Source organism: Arvicanthis niloticus, chromosome 1 (genome assembly GCF_011762505.2).
Source record: "Arvicanthis niloticus isolate mArvNil1 chromosome 1, mArvNil1.pat.X, whole genome shotgun sequence".
Taxonomy (NCBI): Eukaryota; Metazoa; Chordata; class Mammalia; order Rodentia; family Muridae; genus Arvicanthis; species Arvicanthis niloticus.
Genome location: NC_047658.1, coordinates 125,596,382 through 125,615,379, shown reverse-complemented (window position 1 = coordinate 125,615,379; position 18,998 = coordinate 125,596,382). Strand labels below are relative to the sequence as shown.

Here is an 18,998-nt window from a genome sequence, read left to right as displayed (position 1 = left end):
AATATCTCTTATGTTTCTGACTCAGTGGCAGGGAAACCTTGAGACTGCCAATGTGGCCCAAAGTCAATACTCAGTCCTGGCTCAGGAATCAAAGAGCTGAGAGGCAGGGACAGGACAGGATGCAAGACACAAAAAGGAGTGGAGAGGAATGAAGAAAAGCCCTGATGTGCCCTTGTGTCCTTCATGTTGGTCTCCAAGACAATTCATTGCCTTGAGGAAGAGATGAATATGGCAGAATTTAGAAGGAGTCTGTGTGCACAAGATTATTCCTAAGAGAGGGGAACAGTTGCTGTTCCCAACATTCAGCCTGGGTTTTGAAGTGAGAAGATTCTAAGCTGAGTATGCTGGTACCTGCCTGTAACACCAGCTCTAGCAAGGCTGAGACCAGAGGATTGTGAGTTCAAAGCCAACCTGAGCTACATAACACAAACCTGTGAAAGAAAGAAAGAAAGAAAGAAAGAAAGAAAGAAAGAAAGAAAGAAAGAAAGGAGGGAGGGAGGGAGGGAGGGAGGGAGGGAGGGAAGAAGGAAGGAAAGAAGGAAGGAAAGAAGGAAGGAAGGAAGGAAGGAAGGAAGGAAGGAAGGAAGGAAGGAAGAGCATAGAAATTTCCAAAAAAGAGCAAAAATCACAGTTTAAAAAGAGGGAATTAAACTTTTAAATCAAAGTTTCTCTAGCAAGGCGGTTAGAGTTCTCTGGTGGCAGAGGTGTTGTCTGTCCTCACCCTGTCTGCATGCTTACTAGCCTGGGTGCCACTATAGAAAACTTTCCATGGACTTTTTCAGTCTTGTTTGTTTGGTTGGTTGGTTGGTTGGTTGGTTGGTTGGTTGGTTGGTATGGTTTTTGAGACAGGGCCTCACTGTGTAGCCTGGCTGACCTGGAAGTTGCTGTGTAGACCAGGCTGGCCTCAAACTCACAGATCCACCTACCTCTGCCTCCAGCGTGCTGAGATTAAAGGCATGAGCCACCATACTCAGCTGTCCCAAGGCTTTGAAGCAGACTGTCCACCTAGGTCTTAACTCCCACCACAAAAGCAGAAGTTCTAGCCCTACTTAGACCCATGACTCTTTCCAGGTTGTGTCCTGTGCCTCCTCCCTCTGGCTTTCATTTTCCTTGACATTTCTCTGAGGAATTTCTTTACAATTGTTTATCCATTGACCACTGCAGTTCCTGGACAATCTGGTTTCTACAAAGTGCTATAAATGGTGGTTGCATCTGTGTGGGCCGTCTGGAGCCCCTCAGCGGGTCCCTGTCCCCACTGATGGCAGCTCCTGTGGAGAACAGCTGTGGGGAAGAGAGTGGTTTACCCAAGCTGGCTGCAGGTGCTAAGTGCTGGAGGGCACTCAGCAGCAGTCAGAACTCTAGGCCAGTTTGAGCTTCTGCCCCATTAGCCTGAAAGCCGGCTTCCCTGGCAAGCCACTGCAGTGATTTAGTAGGTTGGAGGTACGGGTCACCAGAAATGTCCTGGGGTGAACAAATGGCCCTTTTTTGTCCTATTTCTTCTTACTCGGCCCTCCCTGCCTCTGGGCCAATATTTCCTGACTATCTAAAAGCAGAACTGATTTCTGAGCACATGGCTTACTCTAGGGAGAACCTGGAGGTCAGACAGGTCTTGGGGGAAGCTGCTGGGTCTGGAGTCCTTTGAAAACTCTTAGATGAGAGAACTTTCAAAAACTGTGTACAAAGTTTCCAAACAAAACCTTGTCTCACTAAATTCTTCCATCGGCTATACTTGTTAGAATCATGAACAGCTCCCCTCCAAAGCCTCCCCCACCCCCATCTCACTTCCTTTTAGACTTAGCTTAATTGTCTTGGCTTTCTGCTCCAGTGTTTGGCCTCAGAATGAAAGCTGAAACTTCGCCTCCCTTCCTAAATTTGATTATGGAAACGTATTTCTGCTTCTGATTATAGTCTCAAATAGAGAGAAGTTACACTTTGTAGTCTGCAAAACCCAATAATTGTGTATAAAATGTAGTAATTATGCCTCAGTCATGTTTGTCACTGCCATCCCTATGTTCAATGGGAAACTACTGACACTGGTAGACATCATGGAGTATTAATGCATTTGTGGCTTGCAGTAAAAACACTATGTTTGCAATGATCCTACTGCCATGACTAAGAATAAGCCTTTAGATTTATGCAGAACTGGCTTTCTCTTGACTTTGCTGGTGTCTGTGTTTTAATCTAGAAAAGGAAATTTCTTCATGAAATAGGTGTTATACCAACTGCCTCACACACGTTTGGTGCAAGTTTTGAATAACCTAGTGCACAGTAAACCCTTACCTCAGGGCCTGGAACGTAAGTGGTTAGCAAGTGGTACCAGGCTTACACAGTGCCTCCCAAAACATTCAGCCAGGGGCTTTATCAAACACAGATGCCTGAGCCCTGCTCACCAGTTCTTATTCTATGGTTCTGGGGTGAGGTCTGAGAAGCCCCATTTCTAGTAAGCTAGCTGAGATTAGAGCTGCCTACACAAAGACCACTCCTCAACCTCAATTTAAAAGATCTCCCAGATATTCTTGGTTTTGTTTTATAAAATATCTTATATGTGGTATTGTCCCGGATACTATGCAAGTAACTTACAAAGATGTTTATAATGCAAAACAGAGTCTTGCATAAAAGCCATATACTCCTTAATGAAGGAAATCTTTTGCAAGAGGATTATAAAACCGGATGCATTTGGCAGTTAATGAAAGATTTCATAATATGCTTGTTGAAACTTTACATTTAAAGGATAAACTTTTTGATAGTCTAAACCTCTTTAGCACCAATACTAAAACATTTCTTTTTAAAAGAATGGTTTTTTTTAATTAGTGTGTGTGTGTGTGTGTGTGTGTGTGTGTGTGTGTGTGTGTGCGTGTGCGTGTGCACACGAATATAGGTGTCCATGGGAGCCAGAGGTTTTGGATTCCCTGGAACTAAAGTTAAAAGTGGCTATAAGCTGCCCAGGGTGGGTGCTGGCACCTAACTCAGGTCCTCTGGGGGAACGCGGTTAAGTGCTCTTAACCACCAAACCAGCTCTCCAGCCCCCAAAACATTTCAGCACTTGAAGAAAAGGAAAGAACCAAATAGTGTATTTAAACACCCAGTATCATAAACAGTCTATTATAGTTGTGCTCTGTGAGGGCTTGGAGTCATCAGTAAGTTCCACCCTAAGCTGTGAGGAAGCACAGAGTAAAAGAAAAGAGAAAGGCCTCCCAAGAGTGTAGGCTAATGTCAGACCAGAGTGAGAAATACTGTTTGAATAGTAGACGGTGGTTCTGAAATTAAAACCATTTACAGTCTTAGAAATAATTATAGCAGGTGGATGCCAGTACTTATAAAGTACCTTGTTATTTAGCTGCCACACCTTCTTGGAATCATGTTGTAGCCGTGATATATTGACTAGGCTCTTAAGTGAAAGCGGGGGGCGGAGGGGGGATCTTATGCTAATTATATGAGTTATTTCCTGATGTGCTACACATAATGGCAGGTTCTTCCAGCAGGCTTCATCCAAAGTAATTTGTTTGAAAACCACTCCTGAGTGTAGGGCTGGGGTACCATCTTAATAGGTGGGTGCAATTTGTGCCAGTTGCACCTCTCATTTCACAGAGCCCACAATTAGGAAGTTATTCATGACAGAACTGACTTCTCTACAGCAGAAGTGGTTCTGGACCTGGTGATAACCGACTCTGGCTTTTAGGGTACTGGCTCTGCGTTATTAAACGTTACCAATACTGACAATGTCGGTGTCATCTGTGTCTGCTGCTAGTGCAGCACAGGTGTACAAAGTGAACTTAGACTTCTTTCTCAGCTGCTTACAGGAAAGCCCCTGGTTTAGAATCTCTTTAATAGAGAGCCTGGGGTTCGCATCTGATTTATTTTATGGACAAATTTATTGCCTGTAATATGAAACTAATCTATAAGCTGCATCAACTTTTCCTGCTTTAAAGAGAGAGAGAGAGAGAGAGAGAGAGAGAGAGAGAGAGAGAGAATGCAGTTTTAATTACACTGTTGAAAGACAAAAATTATCAAAATATTGAATCAAAATCAGACCATGGAATTTACATGTCCCCCATTTGAACTACTGCTGCTCATGAAGGCCCAGGTCAGACTTGAAAGCACAGAAATGCACATGCCCAGTTATCTGACACAACAGTCCTTGTCTGTCTCTGTCCCCATCAACTCTCAGCAGAATGTCAACTTGTGTCTCGCTGCATTGTCATTGGTCAACTCATGTGACATCAATGAACATCTCAACTCTTTGAAAAGTGAAGAGACCATGAAAGGCCCTAACCATATATGCATGACAGAGCAAAATACATATCTCAACTTTGAAACAATTATTGAATTTGATATTATATGTATCTCTACTTGGCATTGATTCTTTGTTCCAAATAGGATCTAAAAATGATTGGCAGCAAAGGATTGATTCCAGAAGTGGACAAGAAGGAGCACAGAGAAGAGCCCAGGGCCTGCCAATCCAGCCAGCCAGTAATTGAACACTGAGCAATTAAAAGTTGACTCAGATTTTGGAAGCAAGATAGTGGCCTCTAATCTTCTTTGCAAGTTTTGATTTAAGGCTGTGAGCCAAATGTCCTGTGTAAACTGTTGGAGAACTGCTTTCATGTTCAATCTTGGAGGGGTATTCTGTAATATCTTAGTGCCATGGAGCTAACACCACAGCAGATCAGAGTTCAAGTAAGGGAAGGAGTCCTCCTTACTGGGTTTTTCTTCTCAATATATTCCCTTTGATAACCTCTGAGATAACTCCCAGTCCCTGCCTCAAAGTTGGTGCCTTTCAATGACTTACAAACATCCCACTCTTAAGCATGTAAGTCTTGGCCCAAGAAGTTCTTGGTGATGTCTAGCTTTAAGCTATAAACTTGTGAAATGAGCTTGTTGTTCAGGGTATTCTGGGATCTCAATTAACTACATCATATTCTACCGAGAGTCGATTACTATGGGAAAGAGCTCTTGCTTAGAAACCATGCACAGTATTTGATGTGGGCCCTGTTAAGATGCTACCCAATTCTCTGCTCGGAGAGTTAAGCTTCATAGGTAACTATGGATAGTCTAGACAAAGATGGCTTCACATACAGGTTAACTTTAAGAATAATTGCTAGCCATTCACTGCAGTAGAGAAAGTTACAAAGCATATTTGCATACTCTCAGGAACTAAGCTATCCTCTAGTAAGGGGTTCCATTGACTTTTGTTTCTGAAATTAATTATTGACTGTGAAACAGTTAAAGAACACTGCTTGAATTCCCTTTTCATTCCTGCAAAAGCATAGGAACATAAAGTGGCAATTTTACTGTCCATTGCCTTTCTCAGAAATATTGCTAAGTTGGCCACTTAACTACCCACACAATCCAAATGCATGCCGCTGAACACTGCAGCCTTGAAAAACAGCTACCATTTTAAAGGGAATTCCAAACACAGTGACAAGTTGTGTTTTTCTGAATCAGGTTTCTAACATTAGCCCTGAAGGAGATGGGTGCAGCTCTGGTTGGTTTTCTGGAAATACACATTTTTCTGCAGGAAACTGTGATTTACTTGGCAAACAAAAAATAAGCAAGGAGAGAAAAATCTGACCATACACCTTCTAGGACTTGTACAGCTTGAGTCATACAGCAAGCACATAGTCTTTTTGTGTCTGGTTTCTTTGAGCTAAGTGGTGTTTGGGAAATTTGTCCGGTATGTCATACTTTGTTTATCTACCAGTTTATGGGCTAAACTGTAAAGAGGGCTCAGAAGTTCAGAGCATTTGCTCTCCAATCAGAAAGACTAGAATTAAGATCCCAGCAATCATGTATCAACCTGAATGCCCCAGCAGTATAACCCCAGCTTTCTGACTTCCAGCCTCACTGTGAAAAATTCAAGTGGAGTCTCAAGAGGATACCTTGCCCCAAAAGAAACAGACAGGGAGTAATGGAAGCAAACACAAACTTCTGCCCTCCACATACATGTATACTCATACAAACATGCACACACATTGACACAGACCACAAATTTAAAAAATCTGCCAGTTAATGGTCATTGAAATTTACATGTTTTTAATTTTTTTTTTAAATTTATGTATATGCATGTATTCCTGCATGTATAAGTTCAGGTGTACCACATCTAGATAGGTGTCTCCAGAGGCCAAAGAAGGACATCAGATTCCCTGGAGCTACAGTTAAAGGCATATGGTACTAGGGACCAAACCAGGGTCTAGCTCTTTTACAGGTTTTGACAATTATGAACATTCATGTGGAGGTCTTTCTGTGGACTTATACCTTCAGTTCAGTTGGATAAATGTCTGTTTAAAAGGTGGTTGGGATTTATGTATACTGGGTTTTGAACTTTATTGGACCTCTAAAGCTGTTTTCCGGAGTTTGGACACCATCTTTGCATTTCCACTCCAATCCCATACGTGCTCCCCGACCCCTGGTATAGAGTCTTCAATTGCTCTACACACTCAGCTCTTTACTTGTGGATAGAGTCTTAGTCTATTTTCCTAGTCCCTAAATAGCTAGCTAGCCTATCCAATTTGCTACATGGCTAGCCCTAGGCCAGCTTCTTTGTTGTAGAATGGTGATGCTTTGTGTGGTTCTGACAATTGGGGATGTCCAAGACAAAGACAAGTTAATACGTGAACATGGATGCTAATAAATACAGACTATTAATCATGCTTTTGGCTCTACCCTCAGCAGATTTTAATTAATACACACACCAAAAAGAATCTTACGGTTTTTCAGGCTATTTGATCATTCCATGGAAGGGTTTAAGAACTGGGAGTTCATGACCATTCATTGCTGGGGAGAACGGGCTGCTGGGGACTGGGTCCTTGAAGTTTATGACACTCCATCTCAGCTGAGGAACTTCAAGACTCCAGGTGAGACATCAGTTCAAAATAACCCATTTATGTTGTGGAAGAACATGGTAAACTGCATTTGAGCAAAAGAATTATCCACAGTTGCCCAACTCTGCTTGGTTTTGTTATAACAACAATCTGACACTGTTACTTCATAAAGAAGAAAGTTCTGGAAGTTCCTTTAGCAGCCTACTCTCAGCAGAACTCACTCACTGAGAGACCATCATTAATGTATTAATGGAGCTAGGGCCCCATAGCCTAACTACTTTCCAGTAGGTCCTGCCCTCTTAAAGGTTTCACTACCCCAACTGCACTGTGCGTACAGCAGGCCTTCAGCACATAAGCCCCTGAAGAGCGAGTCACAACCACTTCCTGACAGCACCTCTGTCTCAGCATCAATATTCTGTGTGATTCATTTCATACACACTTTAAATTATCTGTACACGTTCCTCAAGGCAGGGCAGTAAATGCGATCATTTTAAAACACTAAATAAAGAATAAACATTTAGGTATGAATAAGAGACAAATCCCTCAGAACTGCATCTGGCCCACTTTCTGTAGTTTGTGAAAGCCAGGCTTGTTCTTTAAACTGTATTTTAGGCACATTAATTCACAAAAAGAGATAGGCTTTTCCTTTGCTACTTTTCTTGCTTGCTTCTTTGTTTCTCAAATTTTAATTTTCATTTCAAAAAGACAGTGAGCTTAGGCTGAACCAACTAATCAGGTTACTACCAAAGGCGGGAAATGACGGTATTCTGCCCTGCACGAACCCAAGAGCCACAGAAAATGAAACTCTTCTTGATATATAGTCTGAAAATAACAATAACCATGATAGTTTCCAGCCCTCTACGATTCCACAGAGGGCACCACATCAGTTGAACCCTCTTCATGTCCACATATGAAGCTTCTTTGTCATAGATTAAGGAAATGCATAAACAATGGGAGATTGCATTGCCCACGATAGAGCCCTGAGCAGTTATTTGACTCAGAAATGAGTCAACTTACTAGTAATTATACAGCTTCCCACCCACCCACAGACCCCTGTGCAGATGTGAGCAATGCCATCCGTGCTGCTCTGTCCATTTGCAGAAGGCTCAGACCTGAGAGTCACTTCAGGACTTATGTCCAACTACAGCCATGTACTGACTCAGAACAGGACCACCCAGACCTTCCATACTCACAACTCATAGTCAGTGAGCTGCATAAAGCAGAGGTGATTCTCAGGAGAATTTGGGGATGAAGCTTGGGTTCACCATCATTTTGCCTGCCTATCAAGAGACGTTATTCATTCTAGGAGAATTGTTTGACCATTATGTTTTATATATCTTTCTCCTCAATTATTTGGTGTATACAGCTTCATACTGGCATGAAGACTTAAAGACCCCCCAATCATCAGGGAAGCCAAAACATATGGTACATCCAGGTGTGAAGCTAGAGAGATGGCTTAGCAGTTAAGAGTGCCACTATACAATCATAAGGACCTGACTTTAGATCCCAACATCCACATAACAAGCTGGGTATCCTGGCATATACCTATAACCTCAGGAATAAACCTGTAGCCCCAACTCCAAGGAGGAGCAGAGACAGGAAGATGACTGGTGTTTGATGACTGAGTAAACATGATCCTTGGGTTCAAAGACAGATCATATGCCCAAGGAATAGATGCAGGGTGACAGAAGAGAGCACACAACACCCTCTTCTGGTGACTGCTGCTGGTGGCACCTACACATGGATATACATACACAAGCAAATGAATTGGTTTTCGTAAGTTTTTTTTTTTTTTTTAAATGAATATGTCCCCTTCCTCCTCAGCATGCTATCTGAATACAATAGTGGCCAGCTTTATCCAGAGATCAAATGTCTGTTCCACAAACACAAGGTTGCTATTAAAGACGGACCCCAAACCACAGTTCTAGACACACGCCTTTTCCTAATCCACTTGGTTCTTAGGGCCCTCTCTTCCTTTCTTCTTCCTCCTAGTCAGTGTTTCTGCCATGGAATACATAAAATTTAGAAGCGAGAATAGCATGGTGAATGGGTTGTGCTTCTACAGCTTACTGCAGCTCCCAGATGATCCGTCAGTAGGTGTCACTCCAGGCCCCTCAGTGTACAAACAAACATGGGCCGTGTAGCATATCAAAGAGGAATGTGGATACAGAGGGCATGTTGTCTATAGAGAACTTGAGACAATTTTAAACTAAGAAAAACTACTTGTGTTCTTTATCATCAACAGGTATAAGCAATTCTTCACCCAAAGGGCTCCCAGTCCAGCTTTCCATTTTGGTAGTCACTTTAAGCAAGAGTCTGGTAGAAATTACAAGTCCTTCTGCCCTGGAGGAGTTAGGAGTCTCTTAAGAGACTCCTATGTCATCTATGCTAAAAGCTCTCTGAAGAAGCTCAGATTTATTTTGACTTCTCCTTACACAGTTGGCTCTCCATGTCTATGTGTTCCAATTGTTCCATATCCACAGATTCAGCCAAACCTACATCAAAAACTATTTGGGAAAATTGCATTTATTGTACATGCACTGGCTTTTAAATCCCTAAACAATACAGTATGATAATTATTTACCTTTTATTTGGTAGTAGGAGTAACCCAGAAACTGTTTGAAGTACACGGGTAGATATGTGTAAGTTCTAAGCAAATTTTCTGAAAGGGACTTGAGCACCTATGAATTTTCCTATCTGTAAATGTTAGAACCAATTCCTCACAGATATTGAGGGACAATTGTATTATGTAAACATTCACTTTAGCTGTAGTCAATACCAATCATTTAGAGGTGTTCTTTTTACACCTTATTGCTCTAATAAAACTATATGGTCTTTTATAGCCTTCTTCCCATTATTTTATAATAAAGTTAGTCACACCTTTTCCATTTACAAGTATATTTGTCCATAATTATGTTTTTGTTTTTATCAAACAAAATCCCGTGGTACATTTCTCTGTGACTGGTGAGGGATTTCTCTAGCTGATGAATTTTTATTGTATGTGTAAAATTTTTCTACCCAGACATAAATCTAGAGGTTCCTGGTGCCACACTAAGTTTAGATTTGTGTATTTTCTCTTCCAGTTAAAAAAAAAATAAATGCATATTAAGTGCTTAGCTGAATGAGGCATATACTTGAAATCCCAGCACTCAGGGACTACAGTAGGAGGATCAGAGCAAAATCAAGGCCAGCCTGGCCTGTGCAATGAAAAGAGAGAGAGGGAGGGAGAGGAGAACTACAGACTATAGCCTTGTTGGATGTCCTTAATAGTAGTCCCCAGACAAGAAATAATCACCTTTGAGCCAACGTTCTGAATCAGTTCATGAGGTAAATTTTTAGATCCAAATGTTTATAGGTGGTGGAGAAATGAGATGACCTGGCATGCTTGTGTTGTGTACTCCATTAGAATTCTAGCAGATATCCTGTTGGAAGGACAATTTCTCCATCACGGCTACCTCAAGGTCATCAAATAAATCACCCATCTCCAGTGGCCCTTCTCTTCTTACCACTAAGCAAAGTTTTCATGCATGCCACTTAAAATTCTGACACAGGCAGCCTTCAGCTTGTGAAAAGCATGGCCATTAGCAGAGAAAAGGTAGCCAAGAGCAAACTGCATACAAACCAACTCTACTAACTCCACACAGAGATACAAAGCACTGAGTGCATCCTAGAATTATCTACAGATCTGAACTTATGGTGGCTCAGCTGGAAACCATTAGACTTGGAGCTGGCAACATGGCTCAGTGGGTAAAGGTGCTTGCTTTCAAGACTGACTACCTGAGTTCAGCCCCCAGAATCCCCATGAGAAAGAAAAGCTGTCTCCTACAAAGTGTCCTTTGACCTCCATACGTGCCCATGTAGGTTCAAATTTAGTTAGCTGATGAAACAAAGACTTTTTTATTTTAAAAAGATTATTTAACTTAAATAAATAAAAGGCATTCAGAAGAATATTAGTTTTATTATATTTTTCTAGACTAATAATGTGTGACTTTTCCTTCAGGAAGGTGAAGAATGGCCCATTGAATTCTAGATGATGCACTCATAGTAGACCAAAGAAACAATTCCACCCAGGTCTAGCTTAATGAACCATGGAGTTTATTAGGGTATTACAGGAGCACATGTGAGGGGCTACCCACAGCCCACACTGTCTAGAAGAATGTTTTGCGGTGATATAGTTTATTATCTATCCATGGTTATGGATTTATGACTCAGTCCATCTTGAAGAACTCAGTTATTTTAATTAATTTTTGTTTATTTGCACTTAAGTAGCCAAGTATATCTAGACAGCACTATTTTTAAAATCCTGTATGTACAAATATTGAATACTGGTTCTGGAATTAGGTGGCACAAGAAATTGGTTTTCTCTTACTAACACATCAGACAATATGAAAAAAAAAAAAATCTCAAAAGCTTTTTGATTATTACCTCAGTACCTACAACAAAGCCTCCCGAAGACAGCTAGTATTCTCTTAAATAATTACAATTTGCAATTCATCCCTGGGTCCAGTGGTCTGAAGTGTGTTTAGGTCTCAGTCTTCCTATTGTGGGTGCTCAGTGAGTGTGTGGCCTGTGAACTGGGAAATCTTCATTTCTGCAGACTGTAGGAATGTCCATTTCTTAAGATTCTATCAACCCCCATCCCACTGTTGCTTATTCTTGTTAAGAAGGACTGACTTAAGGAAGCCAAGGAGCTAAAAGAGATTACCTGGTCACTCTCTGTTATTGTTTCTCAAGGTAAATTGAAAGAATGGTCCTTAGTTCTCTATGGCACATCTGTGCAGCCATACTCTCCAACCAATGAGTTTCCCAAAGTGGACCGCTTCCGCTACAGCCGAGTGGAAGACCCCACAGATGACTATGGTGCCGAAGATTACGCAGGTGAGTTGGACATAACTTTACAAAGGTTGGGCATGTCCCTGGCATGTAAAGTAATATGATGTAATTGCTATAAAGTATGTTTTCAAATATGTGGTATAATGTTCATAATATTCAACATCTATCCGTGGTCTGAAATATATTCTTCCTCCTCCAAATATTTGTGTGTATATTAGTTTACTAATAAATTCATATATTTAAATAGCTGTATGTGTTGTCTACACAGATAGCCCATTCTGTGACTATAGGTTGATGTATTTTATCTGTAATTTGAGATACAAATTGCTTAGAATTATATACTGTTTTAAACAGGTTTGAAGAAACAGGTTTTCTTTTTTATATGTATTAGTGAGGGTTCACTTGAGGGACAGAACTTACAGAATGAATATATATATATATATATATATATATATATATATATATTGAATATTATATATAACAAATATAATATATGTATATGGAGAGAGTGAAGATAGAGGTAAGGAGAGAAGGAAGGAGAAAATAGAAGAAAGGGAATTTATTCGAGTGGCTTATAGGCTGTGGTCCAGCTAGTCCAACAATGGCTGCCTATGAATGGAAGGTCCTAGAATTCACTACTTCTTCAGTTCATGAGGTGGGAGTCTCAGATGGTCTTCAGTATATGCTGTAATCCCGAAGTGGGCTCTGAAGCCAGTGAAGGAATAGACTTGCCAAAAAGAGCAAGAGCAAGCTTCCTTCTTCCATATCCTTTATATAGTCTTCCCTCAGAAGCTGTATTCCAAATAAAGGTGAGTCTCCCCACCTCAGAAGATCAGGATTACAAGCGCACCCTCCGACCTCAGAAGATCCAAACTCAAATGGGTCTTCCTACTTCAAATGACTTTATTAAAAAAACAACCCCTTACCCATGTACCCAGCCACATGGGTTTTAGTTCACTTCAGATGTAGTCAGGTTGACAGCAAAGAATAGTCATCACAGCATAGATCTTAAATTGTTTCTTTCAGTAGAGTTTTGTTCTGAGATTACTGCTACAAAGCAGGTAATCAGTTTGAGGATGTGGAAGCCTCTGTCATCCAAATTTTAGACAACCATTCCAGGCTACACAAATCAGCTCCAAGTGCTAACAGAGCTCGTTCTTGTCAGCCGTGACTGGAAAGAAGAAAGGGAAAAGGCAAAGGGAATAGTATTAAGTGTTTGTAGCTTTTGTTGCTAATAAGCCTAAAATTATCTTCTCTATAGTTCGTGAGATTAAATGCCACATTGTTTTACCTGTTTTCTACTCAAGATTATAACCAGTCCCTCCTCTGTCTATAAAGACTTCAGTAACTTGCTACCCTTCACATTGTCGCACAGCTCCTGAAAATACACCCTAGTTATCCCTTCCCAAAGGTGACTTTTGATATGAGTTGTTTCACAGAAAACACTAGAGAGGATGCGGTTTTTCATATATGTTTATGAATGTATATTTGTATAAATATACACATTTATATGTATATATGTATGTATGTATATGTGTGTGTTTGTGTGTGTATAGATAGATTAGATATAGGTATAGATTAGATAGAGATAGATATAGATAGATATAAATAAAATATATATATATGAAATACATATAGATGAAATTATATGTATATTCTTATATAACCTTTGTATCAGTTATTTGCAGAAATCTTATTCTTTAATATCACCTAAATGTCCACATGCTTTGCCTTAGTAATCTCTTTAGGTTTCTTCAATTGGCTGTTTTCATCTGGATTGCTTTGCTTTGCTTTAGTGTGTATAGGGCAAGTTGAAACTGACTTTATTTTCCAAACAAATGCATATAGTTGACCAAGCAGTAGCCCCTTTTATCAACTCTGATGCTTTCTTTACAACAATATAGTGAGTTCTTGTATCAGGGTCTCTGTGAGTACACTATCTCTAAGTCAATAACATGATAATTCATAAACCGGTATTACCTACCGTACTGTCTTTTTCAATTTCTCTTCTAATAAGTTTTTTTCTTTTTTCTCTTTTCCTCTCTCTCTTCCTTCTCTTCTCTTCTCCTGTCCTACCTTGCTTTCTTTTACTATGGTAAAATGAACAGCAACTTTGGGAGCAAAGGCTTTATTTCGGTTTGTAGTTTACAGCCCTCTGAGAAGGGAAGTCGGGCAGGAACGAGAGCAGAGGCCATGGCGGATGCCCCTTTACAGGCCTGCTCTCCAGGGCTCTCTGAGCTCCTTTTCTCATACAGCTCATGCCCACCTCCCAGGGGTGACGCCACCCACAGCGACCTCAGCTCTCCCACATCCATCAAGAAAATGCTACATGACATTTCCACAGGCCAATCAAATTTAAGCAACTCCTCAACTGAGGTTCCTTCTTCCCAGATAACTCTGCTAGATCAAGTTGACAAAAGTAAAATAAGTAGCCTCCCCTCCCTCTTCTCTCCTCTCTTCTGTGCCGCGGGCGTGGCACACTCTGTATGTACCCAGCCTTCAACCCCTGTGGTCTGTTTTAATATTTGTCAAACATCCACTTCCAGTTTTCACAGAGATCTTTGAACTTCTGTTCTTCATATGAAATTTTAAATGGCCAAAGTTGCATTTTAGTTTCCCATTTGAGCATCATTGGAATTTACACTCAGCCTCATGGGAAGACTTTTTTATTAGTCTTTTCCTATAAAACAGAACATGCCTCGTTTTACTGAAATGCTTTAACTTGATATAATTTCCTTCTTATTGTTATACTTTGTTAATTTGGGTCTTGTTGCCCTTGTTATACAAAACAGCCCATTTAGGAGCTCTACTGCCCCACAGATATCTTATCTTTTATCTGCGCATGTTACTAGTTTTCTCTTATTTATATGTTTTAAAGTCACGTTTCTAAAATTGTTTATTTACCTTTTTTTCCGGCAACCAATTCTAGGGGCATCCTGCCCTTTTGAAATATGCTGTATAACATTATTTGCCAAAACTTTGCCTAATGGAAAAGTGTTTATAAATAGAAATTTAGTGTATTTTTAAACAAGAAATATTTTGTTCCTATAGTTCAAAGATTCTTCTCTTGACACTGAGATAAATATGTTTAATTAAACACTCGATCAGAACATCTTAAATATTCAGTAGGTTCTTCTCCTGTAAATAGGGAGTATACTGAAGTCAATAACATGCCTAGATAATTAAGACCAAATGAGCTAACTAGAACTAGATTGTGTCAGATTTCGTCCCATCTTGTTTTGCTTTGAGCTTGTATTATAACTAGAAGCCATTTTATCTTCTATGACAGAAGAAAGTGTATCCAAAGTCATAAATGGAACACAATAGTAAATAAGCTTTCTTGTATCACAATTTTGACAATTTCAAATTCAAATTTGGTGGTATTAAAATTCTGAACACAATAACACTCCCTTGTTTCTTTTCTGATTACATTTCTAAAACATTGATGTTGACACTTGTAAGAGAACAAAGACAATTTTATGTCCCCATTATCCCGAAATTCAAAACACCAGATTGCATCTGGTACAATTTTTTTTTTTTTTTTTTTTTTTTGGTTTTTCGAGACAGGCTTTTCTCTGTGTAGTCCTGGCTGTCCTGGAACTCACTCTGTAGACCAGGCTGGCCTCAAACTCAGAAATCCGCCTGCTTCTGGGACAAATTAAGATTATTAAAAAAAAAAAAAAAAGAGCATCACATGTGAACCTGTCATACAGAGCCTGTTGGCATGTATCACACAAATACATATTTGTAGATTTTTTTTAACCTATAAAATATCATCTAGTGAAAATGTTGGGGTACCTATGACTCCTTTTATGCGTGAGCATGCGTGCATGTAGCCTTTCCTAGAGGCCAATCTGCAGCACAGGTGACTCACTGAATCTCAAAGACCATGGTACCCACAGCTGCTTTAACTCACACAACACAGTCATCCCTCCCTCCCCTGATATACAGTGGTAGATGGCTGAACTTTCCCAAATTGTACTAGCTGTGAAATTTAATTTGGAAATCAATTTAAAGCTCTTGGGGAAAGAGAAATAAACAGTGTTGTCAAGTGACTCTCGCAATTAATCAGGAATGCCTTCGAGCCCTCAGCATTTAAAATCTCTTATTCCATTCAGACCATGAAGACATTTCAAATACATGATCTGCTTCCTTTAGACACATCTGGACCAAACCTCTGGATGTTTCTTAACCCCAGCTTTACAAGTTATCCTCAGCTGGGCAAGCCATTACAATTCCTTGAAAATCCGGCTCTCATCAGTAATTATTACATCTTTTTCCATGTCCTTCTACCCGAGTTCTAACATTTGATGTTTGTGTGCTTTCAATAAATAAAATAGATAGAGCCTAGTTCTAAAATGACTAAAAGAGACATTGGGAGGTTCATCAGCAAACTTTTTGATTACCACAAGTAGAACTCAAGCACTTCTGATTCCCTGCAGCTACATCTTTGCATATTTCAGGAAATCATTTATTGGTATTTAAAAATCAAAATTTTCTGATGGAAAGGGGCTTAAAAATTGAGTCCAAATATCTTAAAAGTTAGAGATCAAGAAGAACAAAGTAAGAGCTTGCTGGAGTTCCTCCTGCCGTTAGGAGACGCTGCAAGAGCCACACAGTGCAACCCACCCCACTTGTTGAGAACCGCACTAGCCCCACGTTCGGGCGGCCAAAAATGTATCCCGGACCAAGATGTCGCTCCAGTCTGTGGGTCGGGGTTCAGCAAGAGAGAGAGTGAGGATGGTCACGAGGAATGGAGACCAGACAGATTGTGTTTCAATCCCGTTTATTCTTCAGTCTCTCTTCTTTTCTCCAAGTCCCAAGTCCTAAATTCCTAGTCCCTAGTTCCTAGTCCCTAGTGCCTCCAAGTTCCAAGTTACTTCTTCCAAGTTCTCTTCCAAGTGTCTGCTTCTCTGTCTCCCCTGTCTGCTGTGTCTGATTCTCTCTAGAGCCAAGTGTCTTCTACCTAATGTCAAGTAATCTGTTGCTTTCTCTGTCTGCCTCTATCCTTTTATATGTCTCACTTCTAAGCCAGGACTTCAGGTCACACCTTTAATCATGCCCTTAGGTCTTGTCTCTAAATCTAATCTCTAGGTCACACTCTTAAGTCACACACCTTTAATCTCACACACCTTTAATCTCACGCACCCAAGGTATCTAAACCAAGATTATCAGAGTGTGCTCAGCTGTTGTAGGCTATTGTAATCCAAGTCTCATGTCAGGGTATAGGGCTCAAGATGGCTGCAAAGCTGATAGCCACTTTCTGGTAAAAGTCGGCCCCCAACACCCACTGTCATGGTTTGCTTACTACGAATTGTTTCTCATATAATACCAAAGAAAAGAGAACTTGAGGACCTTCATCCCGAGTGTGGGTATCTTTAACTAGATTGCAAGTTTGAATGTATGTGTCATTTCTTTTGTTGAGCTGTCCATTGACCTACAGATAGAACTCAAATTTAAATATATCCATGCCTGAGTCAGCTGCTTTGTGTTCCAAGATTAGAGGCTGATAAATTTTTGCCATATACTGCAATGATATTTCATGATGTCTGTAATATTTCAGAGACACTCAGTGGCTTTAATGATCTTAAACAAGACACATAATCTCCTCTAGGTATTGAATAATAAAGTTTTATTTCATTTTTGTCAACAATGTAACTTCTTGTTTTTCAGGAAATGGCATATATTTTATTGTTATGTATAGTAACTACAGTCATTTTTTTTTCCTGATTAATTGTGAGAGCCACTTGACAACACTATTTATTTCTCTTTCCCCAAAAGCCTTAAATTGATTTCCAAATTAAATTTCACAGCTAGTACAATTTGGAACAGTTCAGCCATCTACCACTGTATACTAAGAAAGGGAGGGATGACAGTGTTGTGTGAGTTAAGGCAGCTGTGGGTACCACAGTCTTTTTGTGTATCAAAATTTGTGATTTTGGTATCACAGTCCTTTTACTATAGTGACCCTATTCATTTGAATTGCTTGCTCTCACTCCCAGGGCCCCAAGACTGTCATGCATGTTCTGAAGACCAGGCTATGCCTATAATTTATATTATTGACTCCTCCGCAATTCATTTCTTGCCTTCAATCAAGAATATAGTCTTGGGCTTATAGCTACATTGGCCATCTCAAAGAAATTATCACTGCTTGGTGGTAGGCAGCTAAAATGTCTTATTCTATGTCAACTTCAAGATAAAATTGACTTACTAGGATTGTTTTCTTTATCCAATTTTGAATTTCTTCTTGAAAGGTCCTTGTGACCCTGAATGCAGTGAGGTTGGATGTGACGGGCCAGGACCAGATCACTGCAGTGACTGCTTACATTACTACTACAAGTTGAAAAATAACACCAGGTAAGAGACAAGCCATGCTCTCACATGCTCCGTAAGTATGCCCCGTGTGTTCCAGCATTCCTGTGGGCCCAATCACGAAGACTATGCCTAGACAGCACTGTATTCCCAGGTTCCCCTACAAGCTCTAAGAAAAGATGTTCCTGCTTTCAGCCCATGATGGTTCTGTCATTTACAAGAGTAAAAACCATACTGATTTACACAGGAAAATTTGGCATATTTATGAGTTGCTTTCCTTATCACTGGGACAAAGCATCTGACAAAAGCAACTTAAAGGAAGAAAAAGGTTGTTTGTGTTCACAGTGTGAAGAGATGCAGTCCATCCTGGCCTAGGAAGCATGGTGGCTAGATCAAAGGGGAATTAGTTACACTGTGCCCTTTGTGACAAAACAGAGCAGCAAATGCTGGTACTTAGGTGGCTTCTTCCTTTGGTCCTCTTTTTTAAATCTTGCCTACATTCAGAGTGGATCTTCCCTCATAAGTTAAACCTCCCTGCAAATACCTTTCAAGACACATCCAGAGGTAATCTGAAGTCTCTCCAGGTTGATGGTGAAGATTAACCATCACAGGGCTACTTCTGGTCAACTGAACACTAAAGCATATCACTGTTAACAACAGTATTCCACTCCACTTCAGACCTTCAAAGGCTCATAACCATCTTTTAAATTAAAGTACATCATATCCTTACATCTGTAAGAGCCCCTTGTCCCAAATTTTAACAGGTCTAAAAACATAGTTCAAAAGCCTGAAGTCTCTTTAGACCTGTTGCATAATTACTCTTAACTGTAATCTCTTACAAAAACCAGGTTCCATACTTCCAGTATATAATGGCATGGGATTCTCTTTCAAAATGGAAGAATTGGGGTATAGCAAAGAAAGATCAGACTGACCAAAACAAGATCAAAATCCAGTGGAGCAAATACTGACTCCTGAATCTCTGTCTGGTGCCTGGGTCCCTTGGCACACTCTGACTTCCAACAGCCTTGATGA

At 40.2% G+C, this 18,998-nt stretch overlaps 1 protein-coding gene across 3 annotated transcripts in view; it reads left to right on the top strand.

Moving 5' to 3' along the window:
* Pcsk5 (proprotein convertase subtilisin/kexin type 5) overlaps positions 1-18,998 on the top strand; it is a 411,165-nt gene that overhangs the window by 243,566 nt on the left and 148,601 nt on the right. For all 3 annotated transcript variants that reach the window (XM_076918285.1, XM_034512925.2, XM_034512945.2), the window contains exons 13-15: positions 6,718-6,854; positions 11,556-11,699; positions 17,909-18,011. In XM_076918285.1, the coding sequence (XP_076774400.1) occupies positions 6,718-6,854; positions 11,556-11,699; positions 17,909-18,011 (384 nt within the window). The remainder of the gene's footprint in view (positions 1-6,717; positions 6,855-11,555; positions 11,700-17,908; positions 18,012-18,998) is intronic.